This window comes from Ranitomeya imitator, chromosome 1 (genome assembly GCF_032444005.1).
Source record: "Ranitomeya imitator isolate aRanImi1 chromosome 1, aRanImi1.pri, whole genome shotgun sequence".
In the NCBI taxonomy this organism is placed as follows: domain Eukaryota; kingdom Metazoa; phylum Chordata; class Amphibia; order Anura; family Dendrobatidae; genus Ranitomeya; species Ranitomeya imitator.
Window position 1 is genome coordinate 841,717,041 of NC_091282.1, and position 13,049 is coordinate 841,730,089.

The 13,049-nt window shown below is 42.3% G+C and overlaps 1 protein-coding gene across 1 annotated transcript in view; it reads right to left on the bottom strand.

Moving 5' to 3' along the window:
- The window catches only part of LSM7 (LSM7 homolog, U6 small nuclear RNA and mRNA degradation associated), a 71,022-nt gene that overhangs the window by 32,098 nt on the left and 25,875 nt on the right, over window positions 1–13,049 (bottom strand). Inside the window, exon 2 of the mRNA XM_069740790.1 lies at window positions 8,247–8,337. Within this exon, the coding sequence (XP_069596891.1) occupies window positions 8,247–8,337 (91 nt within the window). The remainder of the gene's footprint in view (window positions 1–8,246; window positions 8,338–13,049) is intronic.

Consider the following 13,049-nt stretch of genomic DNA (forward strand, 5'->3'; position numbering starts at 1 on the left):
GTGAATCGAGAGGGAAATGACGTACACAGAAATGAAATCAGAATTCAGCAAAGGAGGCCAATACTAAATTAGATAGACAGAGAGAAAAGGATACTGTGCGGTCAGTATAAAAAACTACAAAATCCACGCAGAGTTTACAAAAATGAACTCCACACCGACTCACGGTGTGGAGGGGCAAATCTGCTTTCCCAGAGCTTCCAGCTAGCCTGAATAAGACATAGTGGCAAGCTGGACAAAAAGAGACATATTTGCAAAGCAATAGAGTCCAAACAAATGGACAAACAAAAACTAGCAAAAACGTATTTTTTGCAGACAAGGACTGGCCATATGAGAATTCCAAGGAGAGAACCAAATCCAACCAAGAACATTGACAGCAGGCATGGACTAAAGCCCAGAGCAGGTTTAAATAACAAACCCAGGCAAGGCGATTAGTGAAGGTCGATTTTAGTAAACCAACTGGCACCCTTAATCCGAGCAAACAAATCAGAAAGTAAAGGTAAAGGGTACTGGAATTTGACAGTGATCTTATTGAGAAGGCGATATATACAGGGTCTCAAGGAGCCATCCTTCTTGGCAACAAAAAAAAAATCCCGCTCCCAACGGTGACGAAGACGGGCGAATATGCCCCTTCTCCAAGGACTCCTTTACATAACTCCGCATAGCGGCATGCTCTGGCACAGACAGATTGAAAAGTCGGCCCTTAGGGAACTTACAGCCAGGAATCAAATTAATGGCACAATCGCAGTCCCTATGAGGAGGCAGGGAACTGGACTTGGGCTCATCAAATACATCCTGGAAATCCGACAAAAACTCAGGAACTTCAGAAGAAAGGGACGAGGAAATGGACATCAAAGGAATATCACTATGTATCCCCTGACAACCCCAACCAGTTACAGACATAGATCTCCAATCCAGCACTGGGTTATGTACCTGTAACCATGGAAAACCCAGCACAACAACAACATGCAAATTATGCAACACCAAAAAGCGAATATTTTCCTGATGTGCTGGAGCCATGTACATGGTTAACTGAGTCCAATACTGAGGTTTATTCTTGGCCAATGGCGTAGCATCAATCCCCCTTAAGGGAATAGGACTCTGCAAAGGCTCCAAGGAAAAACCACAGCGCTTGGCAAATTCTAAGTCCATTAAGTTCAGGGCAGCGCCAGAATCCACAAATGCCATAACAGAGAAGGACGACAATGAGCAAATCAGGGTAACAGACAAGAGAAATTTAGGCTGTACAGTACTAATGGTAACAGACCCAGGAACCCTCCAAGTACGCTTAGGGCAATCAGAAATAGCATGAGCAGAATCACCACAGTAAAAACACAGGCCATTCTGACATCTGAATTTCTGTCTTTCTGCTCTAGTCAAAATCCTATCACATTGCATAGAGTCAGGACTTTGCTCAGAGGACACTGCCATATGGTGCACCACCTTGCGCTCACGCAAGCGCCGATCAATCTGAATGGCTAGAGACATAGATTCGCTCAAACCGGTAGGCGTAGGAAAGCCCACCATAACATCTTTAAGGGTTTCAGAAAGACCCTTTCTGAAAATAGCAGCCAGAGCCTCTTCATTCCACTTAGTGAGCACAGACCATTTTCTAAATTTCTGGCAGTATAACTCTGCCGCTTCTTGACCCTGACACAGGGCCAACAGTGTTTTCTCAGCATGCTCTACTGAGTTAGGTTCGTCATACAACAATCCGAGCGCTTGAAAAAAATGCATCCACACTCAACAATGCCGGATCCCCTGTTTCAAGAGCAAAAGCCCAGTATTGAGGATCACCACGCAGTAAGGATATGATGATTTTTACCTGCTGAATGGGATCACCAGAAGAAAGGGGTTTCAAAGCAAAAAACAATTTGCAGCTATTTTTAAAGTTCAAAAACTTGGATCTGTCCCCAAAAAACAAATCAGGAGTAGGAATTCTAGGCTCCAAAGCCGGAGTCTGGACAACATAATCTTGGATACTCTGTACTCTTGCAGCAAGTTGATCCACACGAGAAAACAAACTCTGAACCTCCATACCAGAGCATATATCCAGCACCACCCAGATATCAAGAGGAAAAAAAAGACAGAACAGAGCACAGAAAAAAAAATGGTTCAGAACTTTATTTTCCTTCTTTTGAGATGCATTTAATTCATTTCGGGCCTGCTGTACTGTTATGACCTGGTGGTTAAGAGGCCACACTGATATGACCTGGTGGCTAAAACGCAACATGGAGCGAGCTCTGAGAAGGTGGTATCTCTCCTGACCGCAGTCCCTAATCCTAACAACAACACTAGAAATAGCCGTGGGATGTTCCTGACTCTCCCTAGACACCTCTTCACAGCCTAAGAAATAACCACCCCTAAAGAAGGAAATAGAAAGCTATCTTGCCTCAGAGAAAACCCCCAAAAGGAAAGATAGCCCCCCACAAATATTGACTGTGAATGGAGAGGGAAATGACGTATACAGAAATGAAATCAGAATTCAGCAAAGGAGGCCAATACTAAACTAGATAGACAGAGAGAAAAGGATAATGTGCGGTCAGTATAAAAAACTACAAAATCCACGCAGAGATTACAAAAATGAACTCCACACCGACTCACGGTGTGGCGGGGCAAATCTGCTTTCCCAGAGCTTCCAGCTAGCCTGAATAAGACATAGTGACAAGCTGGACAAAAAGAGACATATTTGCAAAGCAATAGAGTCCAAACAAATGGACAAACAAAAACTAGCAAAAACTTATCTTTTGCAGACAAAGACTGGCCATATGAGAATTCCAAGGAGAGAACCAAATCCAACCAAGAACATTGACAGCAGGCATGGACTAAAGCCCAGAGAAGGTTTAAATAACAAACCCAGGCAAGGCGATTAGTGAAGGCAGCTGCTACAGCTACCTAAAGGAGCAGCAGTTCCACTCGAAACTACCAGAGGGAGCCCAAGGGCAGAACTCACAAAAATACCATTAGCAACCACAGGAGGGAGCTCCAGAACGGAATTCACAACAGTTATTACTTCAAAATGCATTTTTACGCACATGTTGTTACTACGGGTTGAGCAAATATTTCAATATTTGGTTCGGCTCTCGATCACCGAATTTGCAATATTCGCCGAATATAACCAAACATACACAGCACAAAAGCCGGTGTTACCCAGGCTGTTTGACAGCGTGGGAACACAAGTGCAGCGCTTCTGATAGGCGGTAACATTAGCCAGTAGATATTACCGCCATCAGAGCCTTCGGGGTCACGCTGTCAGATGTCAGTGTGACCCTGCAGAGATGGCCGTGACTAGTCATGAGCGAATATCGTCGGCTCTCTCCTTATTCTGCAAGCTGTAGCGATTACCGAAGAAGCTGCAGCGATGGAGTGCTCCCGATAATCAGGTTTTTGGCACCGCAGCTGCATATGTCGAGGCTGTGTGACAGTCACAAAACATGAATGGAGAGCTTGGTTGTACTCCTCCCATCAGGCTATGTCAGCTGTGAATGATAACAGTGATAGCAGGAGCCGCTGCTGGGAGAAGTAGTCTCTCATCAGCCGCTGCCTGTGCTCAAAGTAAAAAACAACAAAAAAAAAAAAAAAAAAAACACATTATGCTCACCTAACACTAAATCCCTTACACCCTCCTATAAAAAATGTAAAATAAAAAAACAACATATACTCACCTTAACTCCTAATCCCCGATGCCCATGTCTCCTTGGAAAAAAAGAAATAAAAAAAATAATAAACCACCATATACTCACTTTTCTGCCGTAGTCCACGTAATCCTGAGTGTCCCACGGTGATCTCACTTGTAGAACAGTCACATCAGGAGATGTGACTGCTCTACCAGGCTGCCGGCGATACAGTGACAGGAGGTAATCGCTCTCGCATTGTATCACTTAGCTGCCGTGAGAGGTCACGAGAGTTCATGATGAACTCTGGTGAACTTTCTCAATCAGCAGTGGTACCGTAAAGGAGATCACCGGAGCTCATCGGCTGATGAACTCAAGTGACCTCTCACAGCAGCTCAGTGCTATACACTGCAGCAGCAATTACCTCCTGAGAGTGTATCGCTGGCTGTCTTTGAGAGCAGTCACTGATGTGACTGTTCTCAAACTCATCAAGATCATTGTGGGACATTATGGATTATCTTCTCTGTGGACAGGTGATGGGTGTCGCAGGTCTGGCGCCTCCCATCTGCTTATGATCGCCACCCTCCTGTTGCTTCATCGCTCCCCGATATCGAGCTCCTGTACAGGCGTACTTATCTGCCCTGTTGAGGGCAGAGTAAAGTACTGACCTTTCTCAGCGTCTGCGCCATGTAGTACTTTGGTCTGCACTCAACAGGGCAGATAAGTACGCCTGTGCATGAGAGCAATGCCGGGGAGCCATGAAGCAACAGGAGTGGGGCATCGCAAGAAGATGGGAGGCGCTGGACCCTGACCTGCGACACCCAAAGGAAATGAACCGCTCCCCTAGGTGAGTATAATAAAGCTTATTTTTCTTATCTTTCAGGTCGGACCGGGGGCTTATCTACAGCATTATAGAATCAAACAATAATAAAAAAGCACGTTCTATTATGAAAGGCCGAGAGCATGATCCAATTTTAACTCTCCCAATATGTCAGTACAACATATAAACAGGTGAAATACTCCAAAAATAGCATATTATACATCAAAGAGACCAAAAAAGTACATAAAAAGTAGTTTTTATTAAATGATTAAAGAGAACCTGTCAACTGAATTTGGTGGGACCGGTTTTCGGTCACATGGGCGGAGTTTTCAGGTGTTTGATTCACCCTTTCCTTACCCGCTGGCTGCATGCTGGCCGCAATATTGGATTGAAGTTCATTCTCTGTCCTCCGTAGTACACGCCTGCGCAAGGTCTTGTTTTTTGCGGGACGAGTTGACGTTTTTATTGGTAACATTTTCGGGCATGTGACATTTTTTGATCGCTTTTTATTCCAATTTTTGTGAGGCAGAATGACCAAAAAACAGCTATTCATGAATTTCTTTTTTTTTGGGGGGGAGTTTATAACGTTCCGGGTTTGCTAAAATGGATAAAGCACTTTTATTCTTCGGGTCAGTACGATTACAGTGATACCTCATTTATATCATTTTTTATGCTTTGGCGCTTTTTATACGATAAAAACTATTTTATAGAAAAAATAATTATTTTTGCATCACTTTATTCTGAGGACTATAACTTTATTTTTTCGCTGATGATGCTGTATGGCGGCTCGTTTTTTGCGGGACAAGATGATGTTTTCAGCGGTACCATGGTTATTTATATCCGTCTTTTTGATCGCGTGTTATTCCACTTTTTGTTCGGCGGTATGATAATAAAGCGGTTTTTTTGCTTTTTTTTTTTTACGGTGTTCACTGAAGGGGTTAACTAGTGGGACAGTTCTATAGGTCGGGTCGTTACGGACGTGGCGATACTAAATATGTGTACTTTTATTGTTTGTTTGTTTTTTTATTTAGATAAAGGAAAGTATTTATTGGAACAATATACATTTTTTTAATTATTTATTTAGGAATTTTTCTTTTTACTTTTTTACTTTGCCCCAGGGGGGAACATCACAGTAAAGTGACAGATCGCTGATCTAACACTTTGCTGTGCTCTGTGTCAGATCAGCGATCTGACGTGCACAGCTCCAGGCTTACAGGTGCCTGCTCTGGGCAGGCGCTTGTAAGCCACCTCCCTGCAGGACCCGGATGCAGCCCAGCAGCCATTTTGGATCCGTTGCTCAGAGGGTCTCAGGGAAGCACGCAGGGAGCCCCTATACCGCCGGAACACTGCTATCATGTTTGATCGCAGTGTGCCGGGGGTTAATGTGCCGGGGGCGGTCCGTGACTGCTCCTGGCACATAGTGCCGGATGTCAGCTGCGATAGTCAGCTGACATCCGGCCGCGCTCCCCCGTGAGCGTGGCTGATCGCGCTGGACGTACTATTCCGTCCTTGAGAAGTAAGACCCACCCCACATGGACGGAATAGTACGTCCAATGGCAGAAAGAGGTTAAAATAATGATGGCCACTTGTTTTACATTACTTAGCTGCTTTTTTCTTGCCATAATACAAATTCTAACAGTCTATTCAGTAGGACCATCAGCTGTGTATCCACCAGATTTCTGCACAACACAACTGATGGTCCCAACACCATTTATAAGGCAAGAAATCCCACTTATTAAACCTGACAGGGCACACCTGTGATGTGAAAAACATTCCTGGTGACTACCTCTTGAAGCTCATCAAGAGAATGCCAAGAGTGTGCAAAGCAGTCATCAAAGCAAAAGGTGGCTACTTTGAAAAACCTAGAATATAAGACAATTTCAGTTATTTCACACTTTTTGTAAAGTATATACTTCCACATATGTTAATTCATAGTTTTGATGCCTTCAGTGTGAATATACAATTTTCAGTCATGAAAATACAGAAAAATCTTTAAATGAGAAGGTGTGTCCAAACTTTTGACCTGTACTGTATGTCTACTGAGGTGGGCACCCAGATAGTATAGACATTTTTATTTATACCAATTTGGGATAGATACAATGTTGCGATGACCTCTTATTGCATTTTTCTCAGATGCCTTAACAGTCGAAAGACAGCAATTCAGATGTTTACATTTTTTTTTGTCATTACGTAGTTTACCTATCGGCAGGGTGGATAAAAATCAATGTTTTTTAAAAAAAATAAAAATAAAAAAAAAATTCGGATTTTTTTTTATTTAAAATCGGATTTTTTTTATTTAAATCGGATTTTTTTCAATAAACTGCTTTTTGCGGAAAATATTTTACCATCCAAAGGTTCTTCCATCATGAGATAAAGCTGAGATGTTTAACTCAGTAGAATAAAGGCTGTATATGTGTAACAATCACAATGCCATGCTCTTCCAGAGGTTTCTGTAGGATTAGTGGGCAGTTTCTCTCCTATATTATCACAGACGCTCGCTTTACTTACGCAGTTCTCAAAACTGAATTTGACTCCGCAGAGGTCCCAGCCTCTTCTTCACGGCAAAAATGTTACAACATGAACAGAGTTGAGAAAAAGACCTTAATCCTATTGTTCTACAAACCTATGAATACAGAATCAACCCCTTCAGTGCCAAGTCCAAGAAGTTAGACAATAAGTTTCTGATTGTTTGGAGTGGAATAGATCTGCACAACACAAGAAGAATGTGAATCTAAGTGTGAGGAGGTTTATTACATTCTTTCCTTATAATGGCAGCAGGCCGTAAAAGAGACCCAGTTTGGGAATATTTTAATGAAGCTCCTTCGCCTATCGGTAAGGCAGGCATGCGTGCAAAATGCAAACGATGCAACAAAGAGATGCAAGGCCTGGTGGCGCGAATGAGGCAACATCATGAGAAGTGTGGTGATGAAGATGACTCATCTTCATCACCGCACTTCTCATGATGCTGCCATTATAAGGAAAGAATGTAATAAACCTCAGATCGTACACACAAACAGATCCAGACTGGTCTATCTGTGGCTATGCTGCATTATTGTGCTCAAAGTTTCACTTTCATTTTCTTGTCTGCTTGCCCTTCCTCCTCCTCACACTTAATTCACATTCTTCTTGTGTTGTGCAGATCTATTCCACTCCAAACAATCAGAAACATATTGTCTAACTTCTTGGACTTGGCACTGAAGGGGTTGATTCTGTATTCATAGGTTTGTAGAACAATAGGATTAAGGTCTTTTTCTCAACTCTGTTCATGTTGTAACATTTTTGCCGTGAAGAAGAGGCTGGGACCTCTGCGGAGTCAAATTCAGTTAGGTAGAAACTTTGATTTAAATCACTGATTTAAATCAAGCCTTACTGACTAGTGATTTAAATCGTGATTTAAATCAGTTAGATTTAAATCAAATCCACCCTGCCTATCGGGTTTATTAATTTTTCATTTTGATAGCTTACACTTTTACGAAAGCAGCGATACAGTGTATTTTTTTTAATTCCTTTATTTTTAAATGGGTAAAAGTGTGCGATTCGAACTTATTTATTTTTCTGTATTTTTCTTAGGTGACTTGAGACTGCAATCGTCTGATTGCTTGTAAAGTACACAGCAATACCATCTTACTGCCGTGTATTATTATATTTAAAAAATAAAATAAATCACACTATCCTATAAATGCCAGTCACAGGTCACCATGGGCATGAAGGTCTTCAGGAGTACCCTGGCCGACATGACAACCCGTCACAATCAGCATACACAATTAACAACTATTATCTCTGCAAATTGTATTAGTAAGATATTTAGGTAATACCTTCTCTACCACCCTGGAATTTCACTCGAATTGTCTTGTCGATGTACTTAGAGAGGTCAAGGATACTTTCCTTTTTCTTCTTTTCCTTATCCTTGCACACAAAACAAAAGAATGTTAGAATATCAAAAGAAACATGAAAATTCATAGATGCTGTGGTGATAGAGATTCAAGTTAGGTCACTGCATGAGGGTGGTTTGTAGGTAGATGGCTATCCAATTATATAATGTATATTAGCTATTAACCCTTTTCTGACATGTCATACACTGGGTGAAGTATTGAATACTTCACCAATTTTCAAAGTAAATGTGTTTCTAAAGGTGCAATTGACATTCTCACCAGATGTCAGTAACAATCCATTCAATCCACACCGACAAAGAAATCAAACAATAAACGTCCATAAATTAAGTTATGTGTAATAATGAGAAATGACAGGGAAAAAGTATGTAAAGGGAACCTGTCACCAGGTTTGGCCAATATAAGATATGGCCACCGTCTTACAGGGCACAGATACAGCATTCTATAGTGCTGTAGATAAGCCCCCGAACAGACCTAAAAGATAAGAAAAATAAGTTTTATTATACTCACCTGCAGGGCGGTCCGATCCGATGGGTTCGCAGGTCTGGGTCTGGCGCCTCCCATCTTCTTATGATCGCTGCCCTCCTGCTTGCTTCATGGCTCCCTGGCATTGCGCTCCTGAAGCAAGCAGGAGGGTGGCGATCATAAGAAGATGGGAGGTGCCAGACCCAGATCTGCGACACCCATGGACCGGACTGCCCCCTGGGTGACTATAATAAAACTTATTTTTCTTATCTTTCAGCTCGGATCGGGGGCTTATATAAAGCACTATAGAATGCTGTAGATAAGCCCTGAAAGGGGATGGCCGTATCTTATATCGGCCAAACCTGGTGACAGGTTCCCTTTAACATCCATCCATTTGTGTGTTGACTGCAAGTGTGAACAGATTCATATCTAGCAAGCTTTGCTCAGGGTATTTTAATCCATCACTCCTGTGTTATTTTTATTTTTCCCCTCTGTTTTTGGTTTCTGATTTAAAGTGTTCAAAGCTATTTTTTTCTTTATTCCTCTTTCCCACTGTTTTATGGCTTTGTTCAGCATTGGTTGTTTACCCTCCATAGTAATGCCTGGTCTGGCCTTATGCTAATTGGTTGATTGCTGATTGGGACCATTTGGCTCCTGATGCTAGCAGTCCCTCCATTTCATATATATTTAGGGTGGCTGGGATAGGACGCGTGCGTGTTCCCGTGTGCAATTGATTTTAAGTGCGACAGTTTAAAGTGCTTGGCAGTTAGAAAATGGCAGTTGGGCAGGAGACAGGTAAGGTGCATAAGTTTTCCAAACAATCATGCTTCTTGGTCAGTCGTACTACATTATGCATTTATCAAATCAATCTGCTTCTTATTTGTTTTTACTTCTGCTTTCCCACAACTCGCCCGCCCTTTAACACATTCTGGGCACTCCCTCTATATCCACCCCTCCCTTCTCCCCTCTCCCATGTATAAGGCCGACGTCACACTACCATGTTTTACGGACGTAAGTGGGGTGCTGAAAATACGGATTGCATACGGTACAATGCTTCTCTATGCCCTAGCTCCTATCAGCCGTATTTTACTGATCCGTATTATACGGTCTTCTACGGCCGTAGAAAAATCGCAGCATGCTGCGTTTGTCACCGTATTGCGCAAAAAATACGCCAATGAAAGTCTATGGGGGCCAGAAAAATACGGATTACACACGGACCAGCGGTGTGACTTGCGAGAAATACGCAGCGGTGTTAGAGAGAAAAGCCGGCAATTCAGCGCGGTGTACAGTAAAATCACACTGACAGCTTACAATAGAATAGGTAGAATAAATGTGGAGTGGACAAATATATATATATATACAATCTATCTATCAGTGAGACATATATATGTATATATATTAATATTTCATACAGCGCTAGATAGCTTAAAAGCCGGTAATTCAATTGCCGGCTTTTGCCATCTCCTTCCCAAACCCAACATGATATGAGACATGGTTTACATACAGTAAACCATCTCATATCCCCATTTTTTTTTGCATATTACACACTACTGTTAGTAGTGTGTATGTGCAAAATTTGGGCGCTCTAGCTATTAAATTAAAGGGTTAAATGGCGGAAAAAATTGTTGTGGGCTCCCACGCAATTTTCTCCGCCAGACTAGTAAAGCCAGTGACGGAGGGCAGATATTATTAGTCTGGAGAGGGTCCACGGATATTGCCCCCCCCCTGGCTAAAAACATCTGCCCCCAGCCACCCCAGAAAAGGCACATCTGGAAGATGCGCCTATTCTGGCACTTGGCCACTCTCTTCCCATTCCCGTGTAGCGGTGGGATATGGGGTAATGAAGGGTTAATGCCACCTTGCTATTGTAAGGTGACATTAAGCCAGATTAATAATGGAGAGGCGTTATTACACCTATCCATCATTATTAATCCAATAGTCTGAAATGGTTAAAAAAAAACACAAACACATTATTACAAAGTCTTTTAATGAAATAAAAACACAGGTTGTTGGAATATTTTATTATCCTGGTAATCCACCTGAAGACCCTCGCTCTGTAACAAAGAAAAAATAAAAAAAACAACAATATCTCATACCTTCCAATGATCTGTCACGTCCCACGATGTAAATCCATCTGAAGGGGTTAAATTTTTTTACAGGCAGAAGCTCTGCTATAATGCAGCTGTGCTCCTGGCTGTAAAACCCCAGCGAATGAATGTAAAGTAGGTCAATGACCTGTAGTTACCTTCAGTCGCGGTGATGCGCCCTCTGCTGGTTGTCCTCATATGAACTCGAGCCTGGGAACTTTTCTGATTTTTTTCCCACGCTCGAAGGACATCCAGCAGAGGGCGCATCACCGCGAATGAAGGTAACTACAGGTCATTGACCTACTTTACATTCATTCGCTGGGGTTTTACAGCCAGGAGCACAGCTGCATTATAGCAGATCTCCTGCCTGTAAATTTTTTTTAACCCCTTCAGATGGATTTACATCGTGGGACGTGACAGATCATCGGAAGGTAAGAGATATTGTTGTTTTTTTATTTTTCCTTTGTTACAGAGCGAGGGTCTTCAGGTGGATTACCAGGATAATAAAATATTCCAACAACCTGTGTTTTTATTTCATTAAAAGACTGTGTAATAATGTGTTTGTGTTTTTTTAAACCATTTCAGACTATTGGATTAATAATGCATAGGTGTAATAATGGACGCCTCTCCATTATTAATCTGGCTTAATGTCACCTTACAATAGCAAGGTGACATTAACCCTTCATTACCCCATATCCCACCGCTTCACGGGAATGGGAAGAGAGTGGCCAAGTACCAGAATAGGCGCATCTTCCAGATGTGCCTTTTCTGGGGTGGCTGGGGGCAGATGTTTTTAGCCAAGGGGGGCCAATAACCGTGGACCCTCTCCAGGCTATTAATATCTGCCCTCAGTCACTGGCTTTACTACTCTGGCGAAATTGCGCGGGAGCCCACGCCATTTTTTTCCGCCATTTAACCCTTTAATTTAATAGCTAGAGCGCCCAAATTTTGCACATACACACTACTAACATTAGTAGTGTGTAATATGCAAAAAAAAAAAAAATGGGGATACGAGATGGTTTACTGTATGTAAAACATGTCTCATATGTCGGGTTTAGGAAGGAGATAGCAAAAGCCGGCAATTGAATTACCGGCTTTAAAGCTATCTCGCACTGGATGAAATATTAATATATACACGTATATGTGTCTACTGACATATATATATATATATATATATATATATATATATATATATATATATATATATATATATATATATATATATATATAGATAGATAGATAGATACAGACAGTATATATGTTGTTAAAATTTTTTGACAACATGGATCCATTGTATGTGGCCTGCGAGAAAATCTCGCAGTACGGATGCCATACGGATTACATACGGAGGATGCCATGCGCAAAATACGCTGACACACCCTGCCTACGGAGGAGATACGGACCACTATTTTGGGGACTTTTCTGCGTATTACGGCCGTGAATTATGGACCGTATTTTTATACGCTGAGTGTGACGCCGGCCTAACTCTGAGGCTCTACTGACATGCCTTACCCACTCCAAACCAGCCACTACCGCCATGCACCACTCAAAACGTTCATACAAATCATCCCACCACCTGCTTTTTCTGTTTTTTCTCCTTCTACTAGTTGCAGGTGACATCTCCCCAAACCCTGGACCTCCCTCCACCAGCATACATTACTCTCCTCCAGCTACATATAGAAACCCTGCTAATCTTATTAACATTCAGTGCTCTCTGGAATGCACGGTCTGTGTGTAACAAACTAACTTACATTCACAATCTTTTCCTCTCTAATTCCCTTAACCTTCTGGCTATTACAGAAACCTGGATCCAGCACTCAGACACCACCGCCGCTGCCGCTCTCTCGTTTGGTGGGCTGAAATTTTCACATACCACCAGACCTGAGAACAGACAGGGTGGAGGTGTTGGTTTACTCCTTTCATCACAATTTGCTATCCAGGTCATCCCCCCCGGTTCCCTCACTTACATTTCCTTCCTTTGAAGTCCACGTCGTCAGACTCTTTAAGCACTTCTCCTTGCGGGTGGCGGATGTTTATCGCCCTCCAGGCTCCTCCCGCCTGTTTCTAGACCACTTTGCCACCGGCTTACTCACTTTCTATCCTGTGACATCCCCACCCTTATCATGGGAGACTTTAACATCCCCATCAATGATCCCCTCTACCAATCTGCCTCTCA